The sequence below is a fragment of the Coregonus lavaretus genome, assembly GCF_964263955.1.
Source record: "Coregonus lavaretus genome assembly, chromosome: 2".
In the NCBI taxonomy this organism is placed as follows: Eukaryota; Metazoa; Chordata; class Actinopteri; order Salmoniformes; family Salmonidae; genus Coregonus; species Coregonus lavaretus.
In genome coordinates, this window is record NC_139989.1 from 28,997,558 (window position 1) to 29,019,374 (window position 21,817).

General features: G+C 41.6%; 1 protein-coding gene and 1 pseudogene across 2 annotated transcripts in view; both read right to left on the reverse strand.

Moving 5' to 3' along the window:
* Positions 1-21,817, reverse strand: part of LOC311138632 (NLR family CARD domain-containing protein 3-like) — a 42,615-nt pseudogene that overhangs the window by 19,119 nt on the left and 1,679 nt on the right. The window contains exons 5-7 of the transcript XR_014615212.1: positions 20,046-21,434; positions 19,609-19,782; positions 18,384-18,557 (exon numbers count right to left, since the gene is read on the reverse strand). The product of XR_014615212.1 is annotated as an NLR family CARD domain-containing protein 3-like (transcript). The remainder of the gene's footprint in view (positions 1-18,383; positions 18,558-19,608; positions 19,783-20,045; positions 21,435-21,817) is intronic.
* Positions 17,396-17,984, reverse strand: LOC311150627 (stonustoxin subunit beta-like; the record flags this gene model as incomplete). Its single annotated transcript, XM_084188116.1, has 1 exon — positions 17,396-17,984. A coding segment is annotated over one exon (549 nt), but the record flags the coding sequence as incomplete, so codon positions are not given.

Sequence of the window (21,817 nt, forward strand, 5' to 3'; positions counted from 1 at the left end):
CCTGGACACACCTCACAGGAAAACTCCTGCACACGCTTTTTACTGTCCCTTTCCACACTGCTAACGCAAGAGGAACGACTGAAAAAGCATTTAACAGATTACAGTGAAATAATATAATGATGATTCATGTTTATTATTAGCTGTTTCTATGCTCATGTTTTGAAATTATACTTCATTACTATAACGATTATCAATAAGCCTGAACATTAATTTAGTCACCTCTGGTCGAGAAAAACGTATTTTCCTAGTGTCACGGATTCTGCCGAGACTGCTCCTCCTCCTAGTTCGGGCAGGCTTCGGCGTTCGCCGTCCCCGGAGTACTAGCTGCCACTGTTGAATGTTTCTTGGTGTGATTGCTTTGGTCTGTCTTTTACACCTGTGTCCGTTTGTGTCTGATTACGTGTCCTATAAGTTCCCTGTTTTGCATTGGTTAGATTGTGTGTTGTTTTTCGCCTGTCCGTAGTGCTGCGTGTTTTTGTATCTGTTTCTTTGTTTATTTGTTTTACGCATTGTTTGCGTATTGCTCGCCATTGTTTTGTTGAGGCCGTTTACTGTATCCTTGCCTGGTGGTTTTTCACAGTAAACTTTGTTGGACTAAGCTTCGGTGTCCTGCGCCTGACTTCCACACATCATACACCTCAGCCTTGACACCTAGTACATTCATTGTCAGATTCATCAACCAGCAGCGAGCACTCTGCCTTCTAGCACAAGGGAGGGGCATGCTGAGGTACATTTGCTAACCGGGAGGGTTGCATGATGTAATTTATTGGCGGGCTGGAAGAAGCACTCTTGTCTTTTCTATTCCGAGGTTGTTACTCCCAATATCAGATATTAAGATCATGTTTTATAATGCATGTATACTAGGGTTGAGGTTGGAGCATCTGACTAGTGATTATTTACCAGGGGTTCAACACCTGCTATAGTCACTATTTAATTGCTCTTCCAAATGCAACACAGGCCTAATACGAGATATATAGCTAACTAAAGTAATGAGTGACCATTTTAGAAAATCATGGGACATATAGTCTTTGGTTACATGCTATTTTATGTCAATCATATTGCTGCTTGTAGCCTATGACTGATGCTTCGTGGTCTTATGCTGCCATCTATTGGAAATATTTAGCAATTAAAAGTTTTTAATTCACGTACAGACATTGGTGAGGCAGCTGAGAAATAAAGTGTATTAGATCAGTCTCAAACCTGCCCTGGACTTTCACACAGAGGTTACTAGGTCACCCAATTCAAACCACATTTGAAAAATAAAACAAATGTGTCTTATTTATCAAGTGTTCTGTCTTGTAATTATACATATAATAAAATAACAACAAAATAATCAAAAGGCTAATTAATACTATAATTGTATTTACTAAGATAATATTATTACTAAAATAGTTTCTAAAAGTGTTCTAGGCTACCCTACCCTAGAATTAGGGGTTAGGGTTATGGCTAATATAGGTTATAAGTAGGGTAAGAGTTCCTGTATAGCACTTTGTGACATCTGCTGATGTAAAAAGGGCTTTATAAATACATTTGATTGATTGTTAGGTTCAGGGTTTTATGGCAAAAAACAGTATGGGTTTATGGCACTCTTGCTCCACCTTGTGGCCGTATGTGGGTACTACATAACTCATTCATGACATAGGCTCATAATCTGAGGTAGCAACTGCGTCAGATCTACAAATCAGTTAGCTAGACCACCCGATTAGACAACAATCAACTCAGTGAACCTGCGCAGCATTCACGCAATTTGATGACTACGAACGAAGATTTCGATGCATATCAAATTACCCAGCAGCCATTTAGAACCAACAAGTCATTAAAAAAAATGGTTATTTCTTAATTAAAACATGTTTTCTGGCTGTTTAAATCGACCACATCTTGAAAAAGAGGACAGGGATATGCGTTTTGTTTAGATTGTACACTTAAAAAAAATAAAAAAAAAGGTTAACCATGACCAGAAAATGTTTAATGTTTGATGGCTATTTGCCAGCCATCGCTTCTTAAACTGTCTCACCTCACTATTGGTGACCACATCATGTACTCAGGTGAACTGCGTGCGCGCTCACCAAGTAGTCGTAACTTTGTTTATAATAATTTACCTGAGGTAAACCTACAGGGTTAACGCTCACCAAGTAGCCGTAACCTTGTTAATAAGAAGTTACCTGAGGTAAACCTACAGGGTTAACGCAGTTCAGGTCTCATTGATAACAATAGTGAAGCTGGCATTGTGATGCAGAACAATGGGCTGGGAATAGAACGTTCTGAAGGCGAGTTGGTGTCACAGAGCTCAATAGAACTAATAGGAGCTGGTAGGGTGGAAAATGGCCAAACATAAGGCCTGTTTTTTCGCAATTACTTCATAACCAGGGACAGAAGGTAATATTATGAAACTGGGCTCCATGGCGGATGCAATGAACTAATTTTATCAGAAAACGTTTTTAAAAATGTCACTTGAGGCGCCCCGAAAATAATATTCAAAAGTTCAGTCCTTGGACACAGAGGGGTTAAACACTAAAGTTACCGTCCATCTAGTGAAGAGAGGAGAACCGGACAGAGGAAGCGTAGGAAGCCAGCATCTGTCAACGAGAGAGGGAGAAGCCCTCCACAGGATTTTAACAGGTGGAAGAAACAACGAGGGAGCTCCATCGTTCCACAAGAAATGCAGGCAGCCGGTGATGATATAGTGGTAGCTAAGATAACTAGGATGCTGCTGGTAGAGTAGCTAGCTAGCTTACCTAGCTGTACCGACTAGCTTGGCTAGCTAGCAGGTCGTTCGTCTGTCCCTCGAGGATAATGACGAATCCGGTGAACCACACAATTAAACAAGAATAGCGAGTGAAAAGGATCTGGCTACACTCATACTGTCACTGACCATTACGCAAAAAAGCAAATTGAACAATAAACTTCGGTGTCTCAACACTGTAACGAACTCCGTCGTTGTTCCCCAAGATCACCTCAGCCCACTCTGCGCGTAACTTGACAATATGCTTGGCGCCAAACCATACGTGGACGCTGACAGTTCTGTACTGGGACGCGGGCAGTTCCAGAACGCGGACATGAGCAGAGCCACACAATAAACTAAACCAAGTCTTTACAGTGGCTTACATTAGTAATATTCTTTTTTTTTATTATGTAAAACAAAAATTGGTTGTTTTTTAAAACAATATTTTGAGATCTGGGCCCATATCCACAAAGCGTCTCAGAGTAGAAAATTGGTCCTCTCTCTCCCCAGACAGACTCATTTTAGACCACTAACCCCTAAACAGAGATACAGCATGTTGGTTGTGGTTAACACAGTGACAACTAATTCTTGAATAAACATCTGCCTCACTCTCAGATAAATAAGTAGTACTGCTAGGTTTTACAGAGTCAAATGTAACAAATAACTACATTTTTTATAAAGAACTGTACACATGATACATTTGTAACATCAATATAAAAAAATGTTTTGAAAAATAAAGCCAGTAATATCAGATCTGTATGTAAAACATTTACCTTTGAATTTAGCAGATGTTTTTGTCCAGGGCCTGGTATCCCAAAAGCATATTAAGGCTAAGTTAATCGTTAGAACTTTCGTAGGAGCATTGTTAAATCTCTGAGCTGTTTCCCAAAACCATCGTTATTAACGTTCAGCAGCCGGCAGGCGAGGTGAGTAGTCATGCTGTACTTCGCTCCGCAGGTAATATGACACATTACATTACAATGGAACGATTTGATTAGTGTAATGTTGGCTAGCTACATAGTTGTATTTGTATCAAAGATAAAGGTGTAGTATAGAGTAACTATCGAGGTTAGCTAGACAGCTACATTCGTTCACAGCGACGCCGTTTTTCAAACAAAGTCAACACCGCAGCCATTGCTAGCTAGCCAACACTACCAGCTACCAGCTAGCAGTACTGTAGAAACTAAATACAATATCCTTTTAGCCAGCTACATTCGTTCGCAGCGACGCCGTTTTTTCAAACAAAGTCATCACCGCAGCCATTGCTAGCTAGCCAACGCTACCAGCTAGCAGTACTATAGCAACTAAATACAATATAATTTTAGCCAGCTACATTCGTTCGCAGCGACGCCGTTTTTCAAACAAAGTCAACACAGCAGCAATTGCTAGCTAGCCAACACTACCAGCTAGCAGTACTGTAGCAGCTAAATACAATATCTTTGTGCTAGCTAGCCAACGTTTAATTATTGCTGCGTTATGAAAGGAACTAGAAACGGACACGAATGATCTGTTTAGTGTGTTAACACACTATTGGTAGTTTGTTGTAACCAAGTATTGGTGCTAAACCGTGTGTTATTGGATGCTAGCATGCTAGTTAGCTATGGCGTCATAGTTAGCTAGCTGAATAAAGTAAGTTGAGTCTATTCCTTGAAACATTGAACCGCTGTAGTTTACAACAATTCTAATTTCTAAAGTGGAAGTTGGGAGAGTTTTATTCGGGTGTTTCAGTGAAACAATTATAGTTTCTGAGGTGGAAGTTGGGAGAGTTATATTTGGGAGTTGTGGTGAGGGAGGCCCCGCTCTCTCCTTTCCCAGATGTTTAGTTCATTTCATTCCGATCTCCTCTGCATTATTGTAGCCATTTGCTACAGCCTGTCAACTATGCCTCTGCCTATCCCTGTTCTCTCCTCTCCGCACAGGCTACACAAACGCCTCACACCGCGTGGCTGCTGCCTCTCTAACCTGGTGGTCCCTGCACGCACCACACACCTGGAGTTCCAGGTCTCAGGCAGCCTCTGGAACTGCCGTTCTGCTGCCAACAAGGCTGACTTCATCCCAGCCTATGCTACCCTCCAGTCCCTCGACTTCCTGGCGCTGACGGAAACATGGATTACCACTGAAAACACTGCTACTCCTACTGCTCTCTCCTCGTCTGACCATGTGTTCTCGCATACCCCGAGAGCATCTGGTCAGAGGGGTGGTGGCACAGGAATCCTCATCTCTCCCAAGTGGACATTCTCAATTTTTCCCCTAACCCATCTGTCTATCTCCTCATTTGAATTCCATGCTGTCACAGTCACTAGCCCATTTAAGCTTAATATCCTTGTCATCTATCGCCCTTCAGGTTCCCTTGGAGAGTTCATCAATGAGCTTGACGCCTTGAAAAGTTCCTTTCCTGAGGATGGCTCACCCCTCACAGTTTTGGGGGATTTCAACCTCCCTACGTCTACATTTGACTCATTTCTCTCTGCCTCCTTCTTTCCACTCCTCTCCTCTTTTGACCTCACCTTCTCACCGTCCCCCCCTACTCACAAGGCAGGCAATACGCTTGACCTCATCTTTACTAGATGCTGCTCTTCTACTAATCTCACTGCAACTCCCCTCCATGTCTCCGACCACTACTAATGCGCCGTCACAACCTTCGCTCTCTCTCTCCCACTACTCTCTCCTCTTCCATCCTATCATCTCTTCCCTCTGCTCAATCCTTCTCCCTCCAATCTCCTGATTCTGCCTCCTCAACCCTCCTCTCCTCCCTTTCTGCATCCTTTGACTCTCTGTGTCCCCTATCCTCCCGGCCGGCTCGGTCCTCCCCTCCAGCTCCGTGGCTTGATGACTCATAGCGAGCTCACAGAACAGAGCTCCGGGCAGCTGAGCGGAAATGGAAGAAAACTAGACTCCCTGCGGACCTGGCATCTTTTCACTCCCTCCTCTCTACATTTTCTTCATCTGTTTCTGCTGCTAAGGCCACTTTCTACCACTCTAAATTCCAAGCATCTGCCTCTAACCCTAGGAAGCTCTTTGCCACATTCTCCTCCCTGCTGAATCCTCCCCCCCGCCACCCCCTCCTCCCTCTCTGTGGATGACTTCGTCAACCACTTTGAAAAGAATGTTGACGACATCCGATCCTCGTTTGTTAAGTCTAATGACACTGCTGGTCCTGCTCACACTGCCCTACCCTATGCTTTGACTTCTTTCTCCCCTCTCTCTCCAGATAAAATCTTGCGACTTGTGACTGCAGGCCGCCCAACAACCTGCCCGCTTGACCCCATCCCCTCCTCTCTTCTCCAGACCATCTCCGGTGACCTTCTCCCCTACCTCACCTCGCTGATCAAGTCATCCTTGACCGCTGGCTATGTCCCTTCCGTCTTCAAGAGAGCGAGAGTTGCACCCCTTCTCAAAAAACCAACACTCGATCCCTCTGATGTCAACAACTACAGACCAGTATCCCTTCTTTCTTTTCTTTCCAAAACTATTGAGCGTGCCGTCTTTAGCCAACTCTCTTGCTATCTCTCTCAGAATGACCTTCTTGATCCAAACCAGTCAGGTTTCAAGACTGGTCATTCAACTGAGACTGCTCTTCTCTGTGTCACGGAGGCTCTCCGCACTGCTAAAGCTAACTCTATCTCCTCTGCTCTTGTCCTTCTAGACCTGTCTGCTGCCTTTGATACTGTGAACCATCAGATCCTCCTCTCCACCCTCTCCGAGCTGGGCATCTCCGGCGTGGCTCACTCTTGGATTGCGTCCTACCTGACCGGTCGCTCCTACCAAGTGGCGTGGCGAGAAGCTGTCTCCGCACCACGTGCTCTCACCACTGGTGTCCCCCAGGGCTCAGTTCTAGGCCCTCTCCTATTCTCGCTATACACCAAGTCACTTGGCTCTGTCATATCCTCACATGGCCTCTCCTATCATTGCTACGCTGACGATACACAACTAATCTTCTCCTTTCCCCCTTCTGATAACCAGGTGGTGAATCGCATCTCTGCATGTCTGGCAGACATATCAGTATGGATGACGGATCACCACCTCAAGCTGAACCTTGGCAAGACGGAGCTGCTCTTCCTCCCGGGGAAGGACTGCCCGTTCCATGATCTCGCCATCACGGTTGACAACTCCGTTGTGTCCTCCTCCCAGAGTGCGAAGAGCCTTGGCGTGACCCTGGACAACACCCTGTCGTTCTCCGCTAACATCAAGGCGGTGACCCGATCCTGCAGGTTCATGCTCTACAACATTCGGAGAGTACAACCCTGCCTTACACAGGAAGCGGCACAGGTCCTAATCCAGGCACTTGTCATCTCCCGTCTGGATTACTGCAACTCGCTGTTGGCTGGGCTCCCTGCCTGTGCCATTAAACCCCTATAACTCATCCAGAATGCCGCAGCCCGTCTGGTGTTCAACCTTCCCAAGTTCTCTCACGTCACCCCGCTCCTCCGCACACTCCACTGGCTTCCAGTTGAAGCTCGCATCTGTTACAAGACCATGGTGCTTGCCTATGAAGCTGTGAGGGGAACGGCACCTCCGTACCTTCAGGCTCTGATCAGTCCCTACACCCAAACGAGGGCATTGCGTTCATCCACCTCTGGCCTGCTGGCTCCCCTTCCTCTGCGGAAGCATAGTTCCCTTCCGGAGACATTTGAAACCCCACCTCTTTAAGGAAAACCTGGGATAGGATAAAGTAATCCTTCTACCCCCCCCCCCCCCCCCCCCCCCCCCCCCTAAAAATAAAATAAAAATAATAATAAATAAATTGTAAAGTGGTTATCCCACTGGCTATAGGGTGAATGCACCAATTTGTAAGTCACTCTGGATAAGAGCGTCTGCTAAATGACGTAAATGTAAAATGTAAATGTAACGTTGCACTTGAAAACGCTCATATTCTAACACCTGCCTCAGACCACTTGTAGAACAGCCAAGTGCGTCGTTAGATGCTTTTTTGCCCTCCCGCGTCACTTTATACACAGAAGATCTCCGCTAAACATAGAATCACATGGTTTATCCGTCTCTCTGTGACCGCCGATAAATTCAGAACAAGGTTGATCTACAAATACAAAGTTGCAAATGTCTTTGCAATTGATGCAAACAAGCGACGTATAAAATGATGCTTCGAATGAAAACCGAGATAACTCCATTAAAATTTAAACAGTAGGCTATAGTCCTATTTCAATCAAATTGAAATACGTTTCATGTTCAATCAATTGAGTTCTATTTTGCTACTTGTAGACTATGGTCTGTAATTTGTCTCAATATATTTCATGATGTATAGCCTAACATGTGCCCAATGATGTGCCAAATCTGTGATTTAGAATAAGCCGCCTCAATATTTGCAGCCGTAGGTGGTAATATCTCTCTAGGAGCTGATCTGTCATCAGTATTGTGAACTATTTATAATGTTAAGGAAATATTTGAATGGAGAAAACTGATCCAAGAGCAGCTCTCCCTTTCTTTCAATCCTCTAAATAACGACATGCTCCAACAACGCACTTGGCGACCGTTCTCTCTGCGTGGTGCGTGGGAAATGCATGTTACATCTTCAGCCGTTGTAGGAAAGATGCATCTTAAAACACTGGTAAGCCTAAATTCCATCGCTATCGGGAAACCGGGCCCAGAGTGACTTACAATACAGTTGCCATACTGTAGTGTATTCAAGCTTTAAAAAGTCTTCTAGAGTTTGTAATTTCCACTTAAAAAATTTCCAACTTGATTTGCCCTTAATGAAAAATGTACCGACCACTACAAAAAATGTTAATGAATTATAATGCACATAATAATTTACATTTCCTATTGCTGCAGGATTATTTTCCTGCTGTGAGAAACTGGGTCAAATTAAGATATGGCATCTGTAAGTGCATTCATCTTAAGATATCTAGGTGAGACAACCACATATCACTGTCAAATATACAGGATACGAACATTCCATTCCAGCTAAACAATGGATATTTTTTATCCACATCTCAAATCCATTAATAAAAAATCTGAGAACAGTAATATTGAAGGTACCCAGTAATATTGAAGGTACCCAAGGCAATCATTTCTGCAGAAAAAAAATTGTGGATATAGCGTTTTGTAAATAAACTTAATATTTTTTTTACTAAATTGTCATCTCACCTCTTAGCTTTGGTGTCATGTTCCCCAGAGAGACTCATTTTAGAGGCAGGGACCCCCTCCTCTCTCTCCCCAGACAGACTCATTTTAGACCACTGACCCCTAAACAGAGATCCTGCATGTTGGTTGTGGTTAACACAGTGACAACTCTCTTTTATTCATGATCTCTTAGAAATAAAACATTTACTAACAGACATATCGAAACAGTCAGGCTATTTAATGCAATCACATGAACATTTGGTTGTGACATCTCTTCTCCATGGTAACTGTCAATAATAACAATAAGTCACTGTTTGTTAAGGTAGTTATAGACAGTGCAGCAACACAAGTCTATGTCTCACACTTATTTTTATTAATTAAAAGTAGGCTATTTGTTGTCTTTCAATCTGAGAATGTAGACAGAAGGGCTAAAACAGGCATGATTGATCTGAGGGGAAATTATTGATACATTCAGAAAGTATTTTTGCAACAAGTAGGAGATGTATACTATGTAAAGTAGGCTAGGTTATAATATATAACAGCGGTTTGTTAGTGATATGCAGATGGAGGTCTATACCTCAGCTATAGCCTACATATCCTAGATGACCAGCCTAAACCTGTTCAGATCAGTTCCCATAACGTTACAGGCCTACCAGTAGCAGGACAGAGCATGTAGCCTAGGCATGATATGTTTCACATTTCCAACAGAGACCATCAGGTTGGTCAGCATGATGAGTGATCATATATCAAACCTACTCTGACTATTGAATGTCTGTAAACAACCTAACTTTCTAATATAAAAGTTCTATGTAGCCTAGACTTACCAGAGTCTGCCGTCTTTCCTTCAAATCAACACATTTATCCTAACTTTAATGTTGCCGAGAAATGTGTCCCACAGTTTCAACAGCCATTTTGTAAGTGCGTAGGCTACACACTTACTTTTAATTTCATATGAGGAAACTGGTGCGGCCGCCTGTTCTCTTGCAGATGAAGTAGCCTCTCATAGGGAACTCATTCAACCAGCCTAAAAAACAGTAAATAAAATATGTAAAATGGTCAAAAAACAATGGTCTAAAGATAATCATGTCCTCCTAATATAGCCATGTACATTAAAGACAGGTATATTGCTACAGATGTAGGATCTTAATTTGAGCCCGTTTGCTACAGCAGGAAAATAATCCTGAAGCAACTCGACATTTGAATTATTATGTGGATTATAATAAATTGACATTTTTCAAAAGGAAAAGTGGAAATTACAAACTTCAGAAGCCTTTTTAACCCTCAAATACACAACAAGTTTTAGTTCTCCTGCAACGGGCTGATTAAATTAAGATCCTACATCTGTACAGAGCTTGTCATTATCTAAACCAAGGCAGTTTGAATTATTAGCAATGACATTGCAACTGTCAGCTGCTGTAAACCTATGTGATTGGATGTTATAGACCCCCATCTGAACAGTTTCTTTCCCCATGCTGTAGCCCTCAACAACTGGCCATCTGGCCCATAGAGACTAAAGGACTATTCACTCTATGCTGCACAGCACATCAAGCCTTCTCTGAACTGTACACTACCATCTGGCCCATAGAGACTATAGGACAATGCACTCTACGGGAAAGTATTGGGAAGATAGAAAGATAACAGTGAATATGAGATGAGGGGGAAGGTATTGGGAAGGTAGAAGGATATCAGTAAATATGAGACATGGGGGAAGGTATTGGGAAGGTTGAAAGATAACAGTGAATATGAGACATGGGGAAGGTATTGGGAACGTTGAAAGATAACAGTGAATATGAGACACAGGGAAGGTATTGGGAAGGTTTAAAGATAACAGTGAATATGACACATGGGGATGTTTTGGAAAGGTTTAAAGATAACAGTGAATATGAGACATGGGGGAAGGTATTGGGAAGGTAGAAAGATAACAGTGAATATGAGACATGGGGGAAGGTATTGGGAAGGTTGAAAGATAACAGTGAATATGAGACACGGGGGAAGGTATTGGGAAGACAGAAAGATAACAGTGAATATGGGACATGGGGAAGGTATTGGGAAGGTTTAAAGATAACAGTAAATATGACATGGGGGAACGTATTGGGAAGGTTGAAAGACAACAGTGAATATGAGACATGGAGAAAGTTATTGGGAAGGTAGAAAGATAACAGTGAATATGAGACATGGGGAAAGTTATTGGGAAGGTAGAAAGATAACAGTGAATATGAGACATGGGCGAAGGTATTGGGAAGACAGAAATATAACAGTGAATATGAGACATGGGGAAGGTATTGGGAACATTGAAAGATAACAGTGAATATGAGACATGGAGAAGGGATTGGGAAGGTTTAAAGATAACAGTGAATATGAGACATGTGGGAGGTATTGGGAAAGTTGGAAGATAACAGTGAATATGGGACATGGGGAAAGTATTGGGAAGGTAAAAAGATAACAGTGAATATGACACATGGGGATGTATTGGGAAGGTTGAAAGATAACAGTGAATATGAGACATGGGGGAAGGTATTGGGAAGACAGAAAGATAACAGTGAATATGGGACATGGGAAGGTATTGGGAAGATTTAAAGATAACAGTGAATATGACATGGGGGAAGGTATTGGGAAGGTTGAAAGATAACAGTGAATATGAGACATGGAGAAGGTATTGGGAACGTTGAAAGATAACAGTGAATATGAGCCATGGGGAAGGTATTGGGAAGACAGAAAGATAACAGTGAATATGAAACATGGGGGAAGGTATTGGGAAGGTAGAAAGATAACAGTGAATATGAGACAAGGGGAAAGGTATTGGGAAGGTTGAAAGATAATAGTGAATATGAGACATGGGGGAAGGAATTGGGAAGGTTGAAAGATAATAGTGAATATGAGACATGGAGAAGGTATTGGGAACGTTGAAAGAAAACAGTGAATATGAGACATGGGGAAGGTATTGGGAAGGTTGAAAGATAACAGTGAAAATGAGACAAGGGGAAAGGTATTAGGAAGGTAGAAGATAGCAGTGAATATGAGACATGGGGAAGATATTGGGAAGGTTGAAAGATAACAGTGTATATGAAACATGAGGGGAAGGTATTGGTAAGGTAAAAGATAACAGTGAATATGAGTCATGGGGGAAGGTATTGGGAAAATAGAAAGATAACAGTGAATATGAGACATGGGGGAAGGTATTGGGAAGGTAGAAAGATAACAATGAATATGACATGGGGAAGGTATTTGGAATGTTTAAAGATAACAGTGAATATGAGACATGGAGAAGGTATTGGGAAGATAGAAAGATAACAGTGAATATGAGACATGGGGGAAGGTATTGGGAAGGTAGAAAGATAACAGCGAATATGAGACAAGGGGAAAGGTATTGGGAAGGTAGAAAGATAACAGTGAATATGAGACATGGAGAAGGTATTGGGAAGGTAGAAAGATAACAGTGAATATGAGACATGGGGGAAGGTATTGGGAAGGTAGAAAGATAACAGTGAATATGAGACAAGGGGAAAGGTATTGGGAAGGTAGAAAGATCATATTTAATAATGAGACCTGGGGAAGGTATTGGGAAGGTAGAAAGATAACATTGAATTTCTCCCAAGTATCTCAAACAGGAAGTTAAATTAGTCACAAGGGTGTGCTAACTAAAGTAGTGTTGCAAAAGCCTTTCCACCCCACTCTTCCCCATCAGTCTCAAGAACAGAACATGTGGTTTAATGTAGATACATGTAGATACAACAGAAACAAGATGTGATACTATCAACTTCTCTTTTACCAGAACAGAGACATTTCCGAGAGGAGGCTGGTGGGAAGAGTTATTGGAGGACGGGTTCATTTTTATGGCTGAAATTGAATAAATCAATGAAGTGTTTGATACCGCTCCATTAATTCCATTCCAGTCTTTACAATGAGCCTGTCCTCCTATAGGATGCAGGTGTCCATGTTGATGTGGAGGCAAACTATATTTAAAAAAAAACTACCTTTAAAGGTCCAATGCAGCCGTAAAAATAAAAGAAGATCATACGTGAAAATTGTGCATTTCTAAGTTTTGTAGAAAAAAATATAAAGTTAGAAAGTAATCCTCGAAGACCTAATTTAAAAGTTTAAACATTTTAAAACCAGAAATGTTCAAACACAATCAGATTTGCAGTCGTGTGGGGAGCAATAAAATACCCTCCATTGGGCTAGAAACTAGAAACTCATTGCAGGTTTTGAAAATCACAGTTTTTTACTTTTATGTCACATTTTTTAAAGACTTTTCTTCTTATCATTTGTCAGAATGTTTTAACTACAAACAGAAAAGTATTCTATGCCTTGTTACCCGTTGTTTTCACACCTATTCCCAACTTAATCTGCCAAGACAATGCGCCACTAATGAGTCTCTCTTTCCTCACTGAATAAATGACAAATGGATGAATGGGCGATAATTGTGCACCTTACTTCACAATTGAATTTCAATTAGGCTTAACTGAATGATAAGGAGGGTGCAGATGTTGAATTAATTTAGAACAATAGTGTAATGATGAGTTTGTGTTATGCCTATTTATCAGCATCAAATAATTTGACCACACGCCTTGTGGGTTGATACAATTCTCTTTTATGTTTTACTTTGTAAAAATAAACTGTTACGGGACGGTTTTATTTTCTATAACTCTATTACTAATCAAATGTATTGTAAGGGACATGAAAACATGCTACATCTTGCAGTAGGCCTTTAGAATAATGCAAAACATATCCTTGACTCTATCCAAGTTGATGAGCAGGAAACAAACTGATGCCAGTCAACCTCACAGCCGGCCCATCAAAACTATACCTGAACTATACCTCAACTAATTTCACACATAATAAGAGTTAGCCTATAGACCAGATTACATTAACAATAATCTGATGAGTGACAATATTAGGCCTATCAGTTGTCAAATTGTACATGAAGAGATGGGCGCATCTTGTAATTGACAGATGCAGGGAAAAGAGCATCTCTTTATCAAATCCTCCTTCAGAGTCACATGCAGGTAAAACATTGTGATTTCTATATAGTACTGTATCTGAAAGAGCATATTCTGCAGTTTCTATGACACTTACCTTTATCAAATAACTCTAAATATTCAAGAGGTGCAGCTCTATTTCCAAAGTTAACTTTTCTCAACAATATCTGTTGCTGTCAATGCATTTAGCACATGACCACTCCAGCGGCAGCAATGCTCTGGCAACTAAGCAAAAACGAATAACATAATCAAATTAAAATATGCTATTATGTCGTCAATGGATGAATGGCCAATAGAAACCAGATAGAAACTGATAATGGTGCATGTGACTTCTGCATAATGGTGCGATACTTCTTCTTGTAATTAATCCTTTACATTAGTTCATGCACTATTTATCAAGCGTTTATTTAACAAACCATGTTTGCACACCTTGCACCTTGCTGGTTGATATGCATCTGATGCATATGCTAAAGTGGACGCCTGGTAACTTTCTCTAGTGGGTTCTTATATGCTGAAAGAACAGGCGGTTCTAGTGTTAAGGACTGGTAGATGGGTGTTACTCATGCATTCACTCATGCTGACCGGCTCCAGTACTTTGTTGTTGACTAAAGCGTCCAAGTCAGCCTTGACTTTTGGTCTGATAGCATAAGGTACAGGTTGTGTGTTCAGAAACGTTGGTTTGCTGCCTGGCTTAATGCTAAGCTTCCCTGTATTGTCGTTCATACTACCCAGCTGTCCATTAAAGACTTCTCAATTTTTCTTTAAGATGGCATGTAGGTCTGTGTCTCCATGTGTCATTGTATGCACTGATGGCCAGTCCAGTGTGATTTTCTCCAACTATGAAAATCCCAGTAGTGATGCATAGTCTCCTTTCACAACATAGAGTGGCAGATTTTCAGATTGTCTGTTTACCTGAACTGTGACATCAGTGATGCCTCTCACAGCGACAGATTCACCTGTGTAAGTCTTTAACACGAGGTGCGCTGGTTGAAGTGGAAGGTGTTTCAGTGTCTATTTTCTGACACAAGAGATACAGCTGCCCCTTTGTCAATCTCCATACCCACCGGCTGTCCCTCTAGCAAGGGGGAGACATAGTAGCCGTGCGGCCCGCCAGGAAAAAGTCAGGATTTTCAGTGTGACTTCCTCGTCTGATGAGTCACTCACCTCAGTGTTCTCTTACTCAACAGTGTGAAACAAAAAGAGAACAGAGAACAGGAAACAGACATTCCAACGAAAGGCAAATAGACATGTCTATTTGTCTTTCGTTGGAATGTCTGTTTCCTGTTCTCTGTTCTCTGTTCTCTTTTTGTTTCTGGAGGCTTGTTTGATGTGTCCCTTTTTACCATAGGCTGGACAATCCATGTCCTTACACCAGCATGTTGATACCTAATGTCCCACCTTGCCACAGTGGAAGCATCTGACTTGATTTCCCTGTTTCTGATTTTCAGTTGAAACTCTGTGCACTTTTCCTTTTATTATGATCATCTTTTTATTATTTTAAAGGAACACAGACAAGAACAAATAGCAGCAGGAATGGTTATACAGCTAGAGACACAATACTGTTAAAATATATATCAGAACAAATAGCAGCAGGAATGGTTATACAGCCAGAGACACAATACTGTTAAAATATACACTACCTTTCAAAAGTTTGGGGTCACTTAGAAATGTCCTTGTTTTCCATGAAAACATACATTAAATGAGTTTGAATAGGTAATATAGCAAAATGAATAGGAAATGTAGTCATTGACAAGGTTAGAAATAATGATTTTTAATTGAAATATTATTTGTGTCCTTCAAACTTTGCTTTCGTCAATGAATCCTCCATTTGCAGTAATTACAGCCTTGCAGACCTTTGGCATTCTAGTTATCAATTTGTTGAGGTAATCTAAAGAGATTTCACCCCATGCTTCCTGAAGCACCTCCCACAAGTTGGATTGGCTTGATGGGCACTTCTTACCATACGGTCAAGCTGCTTCCACAACAGCTCAATAGGGTTGAGATCCGATGACTGTGTTGGCCACTCCATTATAGACAGACTACCAGCTGAATGCTTCTTCCCTAAATAGTTATTGCATAGTTTGGAGCTGTGCTTTGGGTTATTGTCCTGTTGTAGGAGGAAATTGGCTCCAATCTAGCGCCGTCCACAGGGTATGGCATGGCATTGCAAAATGGAGTGATAGCCTTCCTTCTTCAAGATCCCTTTTACCATGTACAAATCTCCCATTTTACCACCACCAAAGCACCCCCAGACCATCACATTGCCTCCACCATGCTTGACAGATGGCATCAAGCACTCCTCCACCATCTTTTCATTTGGTCTGCGTCTCACAAATGTTCTTCTTTGTGATCCGAACACCTCAAACTTCGATTTGTCTGTCCATAACACTTTTTTCAAATCTTCCTCTGTCCAGTGTCTGTGTTCTTTTGCCCATCTTAATCTTTTATTTTTATTGGCCAGTCTGAGATATGGCTTTTTCTTTGCAACTCTGCCTAGAAGGTCAGCATCCCAGAGTCGCCTCTTCACTGTTGACGTTGAGACTGGTGATTTGCAGGTACTATTTAACCTGTGAGGGGTTTGTTTCTCAAACTAGACACTCTAATGTATTTGTCTTCTTGCTAAGTTGTCCACCGGGGCCTCCCAACCCTCTTTCTATTCTGGTTAGAGACAGTTTGCGCTGTTCTGTGAAGGGAGTAGTACACAGCGTTGTACGGGATCTTCCGTTTCTTGGCAATTTCTCGCATGGAATAGCCTTCATTTCTCAGAACAAGAATAGACTGACGAGTTTCAGAAGAAAGTTATTTGTTTCTGGCCATTTTGATCCTGTAATCGAACCCACAATTGCTGATGCTCCAGATACTCAACCAATCTCAAGAAGGCCAGTTTTATTGTTTCTTTAATAAGCACAATAGTTTTCAGCTGCGCTAACATAATTGCAAAAGGGTTTTCTAATGATCAATTAGCCTTTTAAAATGATAAACTTGAATTAGCAAACACAATGTGCCATTGGAACACAGGACTGATGGTTGCTGATAATGGGCCTCTGTACACCTATGTAGATATTCCATTAAAAATCAGCTGTTTCCAGCTAAAATATCGCCATTTACAACATTAACAATGTCTACACTGTATTTCTGATCAATTTGATGTTATTTTAATTGACTAAAAAATTGCTTTTCTTTCGAAAACAAGGACATTTCTAAGTGACCCCAAACTTTTGAATTGTAGTGTATATCATAATATTATGAAAACCAGTTATTGCAGGTAAATAAAATTATTATAATAAAATCAGTAAGGTACACATTTGCACTAAATGATCATGAACAGGTAATCTAATGGGTAAAAAACCCACTACAGTAGTAATTTTATGGTTTCAGTTGCAGATAACCAGCTGTCAATTGTTGGTTGGCTACATATGAATATGCATAAAGGAGCCAAAAGCACCGTGATTACATAGATCACACAGAAGAGAGGTTAATATGTTCATTACATACACATGTGTGTGTGTGTGTTCAGTGTGTGTGTGTGTGTGTGTTTGTGTCCAGTGTGTGTGTGTGTGTGTGTGTGTGTGTGTGTGTGTGTGTGTGTATGTGTCCAGTGTATGTGTGCGTGTGTGTGTGTGTCTAGTGTGTGTGTGTCCAGTGTGTGTGTGTGTTCAGTGTGTTAGAGTTACTGAGGAACCCCAAACATCATGAACCCTAAACCCTGGATAGAGGGGCTCAGTGAATGTGGTGTAGAATGTGTTCAGGTGGGTCAGTGTGTCAGAGGAGACTCTGTAGAAGGACAGAGTGCCGGCTGGCCAGTCCAGATACACTCCTACTCTGTGGGAGCTGGAGGAGGGGACGTCTATGGTAGTGGACTTATTATTGTGACAGGCAGAGTAACGGTTGTCAAAGCAGATCAGACTCCAGGACTTCACATTGGATCCAATCACACAGTCATAACCCCATCCTCTCCTGCTGATTCCTTTATATGTCACTCCTACTTCAGCCCATCTCTCACTCCACGCTACCTCCCAGTAACAGCGCCCAGTCAGACCCTCTCTACACAGCACCTGTCTACAGTCCTCAAATCTCTCTGGGTGATCAGGATACGGCTGCTTCTCTCTCCTACATGTCACCTTTCTGTTCTCCTCAGACAGAGAGAGGAGTCTGTTTACTGTGTTTAGGTCCAGTGTGAGATCACAGACATCTGATGGATGAAACCAGACACAATATTAGAAATCATTCACATTAGAATGTTAACTCACTTCTCACTAATTCATTTAATGTAGATGTTTCTAGGTATCAAAAGGAGAAGTTAAGGTAACTTGAGACTTATTGAAAGATCATATGTTATACTGTATGGTAATATAAAACACACTTATTCCCATTAATTACACACACACACACACACACACACACACACACACACACACACACACACACACACACACACACACACACACACACCGTGTGTGTGTGTGTGTGTGTGTGTGTCCTGTGTGTGTGTCCAGTGTGTGTGTGTGTTTGTGTGTGTCCAGTGTGTGTGTCCAGTGTGTGTGTCCAGTGTGTCCATGTGTGTCTATGTCTTATATGAATATTGACATAAACCCTCTACATACTTGAGTTTCTCCAGTCTGCAGTGTGGATCCTCCAGTCCAGCAGAGAGCAGTCTGACTCCTGAGTCTCCTGGGTGATTGTAGCTCAGGTCCAGCTCTCTCAAGTGTGAGGGGTTTGACTTCAGAGCTGAGACCAGAGAAGCACAGCCTTCCTCAGTGACTAGACAGCCTGACAGCCTGCAAAGAGTCAAATTATATTAAAACCACTGCTATTCTTTGGTGGTAAAAATAGTGGCAGTATATTTTTTCAACATATTCAGATACATCAGTGTCCTGAAACCTGACATATCTATTTATAAATGAATGTACCATTATTATAAATGACAAATTATCATAATATTGCTTGTAGATAGAAACATGTATAGTACAAATATTTGAGCAGACTGACCAGACCAGTTTAAAAAGCAGTATCAGTCAAAAGACAGACAGTGAGGTATCAGATTTAGATTGTATTGAGTATACAGTCCACACCATATCTATTTGACAATGAAGCTAATATTTTATATGTGGCTCTGTACTTCAGCATTTTTGATTTGAGATGAAATGTTTTATATGAGGTGACAGTATATAATGTCACCTTTTATTTGAGGGTATTTTTTATTTAAGTCTGTTTCACCATTTAGAAAAATAAAAGCCCTTTATTTATCTAGTCCCCCTTTTTGAAGAAGTCATAAGTATTCTGACCAATTCACTTATAGTGTATAAAAGTAGTCAAAAGTTTAGTATTTGATCCAAAACTAGTTGGATGCATTTGCAGTTTGTTTTGGTTGTGTTTTGGGTTATGTTTTGTCCAATAGCAACTGAATGGTGGATGATAACTGGATTAATATTCTGTCTAAGTGAGCAGATAACATGTTTCTAAACACTACTCAGAAGTTTAGTATTTGGTCCCATATTCTTTGAATGCAATGACTACATGAAGCCAGTGACTGCCATGATTGAGAAAGATCATGAATGAATAATTAATAATAATGAGTGAGAGAGTTACAGAGGCTACAACAAAACATGCTAACCTCTCACCATTAACATCAAATAAAAGGTGACATTCTGTAATGTCGTCTAATATGAAACTTTTTATTTCAAATCTAAATTGCTGGAGCACAGGACCAAATTGAAAACTGTAAGATTCACTGTCCGAACACATATGGTGTGCACTATGTGTGCCTGGTAAACACATGTGGATCTGGTGAACAGTTATCACTTGTTGACCAACTACAGGAATACTGACCTCAGAGTTTCCAGTTTACAGTGGGGATTCCCCAGTCCAGCAGAGAGCAGCTTCACTCCTGAATCCTTCAGGTCATTGTTACTCAGATCCAGTTCTCTCAGGTGTGATGGGTTTGACTTCAGAGCTGAGACCAGAGAAGCACAGCCGTTCTCTGTGACTCCACAGCCTGACAGCCTGACAAAGAGATCATCATGATTTCACAAACACACAGTTAATTTAACAGAGCAGCATGTGGTTTAGTCTCTCAAACAACATATAGATTCATCTTCTGTCTCCTAGAATTGTATGGTCATATTGCTATACTAATGTGAACATCAATGCAGTGATTCAATATGTTTTTCAATATAATATTATATACATATTATAATATATATTTTTCTCTAAACTGAATATTTCTTCCTGATGATTAGTATTTAAATGCCATTTTATGTACTCACAGAGCAGCTCTGGAGGCTTTGACCACTGGCAGCAGCCTCAGAAGACCTTCCTCTGATCTGGAGTATTTCTTCAGGTCAAACACATCCAGCTCCTTTTCTGAGGTCAGCAACACAAAGACCAGAGCTGACCACTGTGCAGGTGACAGTTTGTCTTCTGAGAGACTTCCTGTGCTCAGGTATCTTTGGATCTCCTCCACTAGAGAACGGTCATTCAGTTCATTCAGACAGTGGAACAGATTGATGCACCTCTCTGGAGAGGGATTCTCCCTGATCTTCTCCTTGATGTACTTGACTGTTCTTTATGGCTCTGTGAGCTGCTTCTTTTCTTTGTCAGTAGACCTCGTAAGTGCTTCTGATTGGACTCCAGTGAGAGGCCCAGAAGGAAGCGGAGGAAAAGGTCCAGGTTTCCCGTCTCACTTTGTAAGGCTTTATCCACAGCACTCTTGTAGACAGTAACTTCAGTACTTGTGGTTCGGCCATTAGATTCTCATTGTTGTTGATGAATGAGAGGAACACATATACAGCAGCCAGAAACTCCTGAATGCTCAGATGCACGAAGCAGTACACCTTGTCCTGGTACAGCACACATTCCTCTTTAAAGAGCTGTGTGCACAATCCTGAGTACACTGAGGCTTCATTGACATCAATGCCAGCCTCTTTCAGATCTTCTTCATAGAAAATCAGATTGCCATTCACAAGCTCTTGAAAAGCCAGTTTTCCCAGTGACAGAATGCTCTCTTTATTCCAGTGTGGACCTGTCTCTTCTTTCCCAATATACTTTTCATTCTTCTGTTTGGTATGAAACACCACAAGGTGTGTGTACATCTCAGTCAGAGTCTTGGGCATCTCTTCCCTCTTCTGTTTCAGCATGGGTTCAAGGACTGTTGCAGAAATCCAACAGAAGACTGGAATGTGGCACATGATGTGGAGGCTCCTTGTTGTCTTTATGTGTCAGATGATTCTGCTGGCCATGTCCTCATCACTGAATCTCTTCCTGAAATACTCCTCCTTCTGTGGGTCATTGAACCCTCGTACCTCTGTCACCTGGTCAACACACCCTGAAGAGATCTTATTGGCTGCTGCAGGTCGGGTAGTTATCCAGATGAGAGCAGAGGGAAGCAGATTTCCCTTGATGAGATTTGTCAGCAGAACATCCAATGAGGTTGACTTTGTGACGTCACAACAGATCTTGTTCTTCTGGAAGTCTAGGGGCAGTCGGCACTCATCCAGACCATCAAAGATGAACAGAACTTTGTACTTGTCGTAGTTGGAGATTCTTGATTCTTTGGTTTCCATTGAGAAGTGATTGAGAAGTTCAATCAAAGTGTGTTTTTCCCCGTTCATCAAATTCAGCTCCCGAAAAGGGAATGAAAATAGAAATTGGACATCCTGATTTGCTTTTCCTTCAGCCCAGTGTTATGAACCCTGCGTCCTGAGTCTGTTCCTGCCTGTGTTGCCGTTTTTCTGCTCTGAATCTCCTGTTTCCTGAAGGTTCCTGAACGCACCCTGTCCGGTTGCCGGGCGACGTTGCTAGGCGGGTGATCTCTCGATTACCCGCACCTGCTTCTCATCAGCTTCGGCACACCTGGTCCTGATCATCACCCCTTCATAAGCTCTGACCTGACATCCATTCCCTGCCGGATCGTTAGCCATGAACAGTATGTTTTGTCAGCGTATCAGCCTCTGAGTTACTAGCGTTAGTTTTGTTGTTTTTGCACCTTGTTGACCTGCCTTGTACTTACCTCCGTTTTTTCTGTCTACAGTCATTCTCC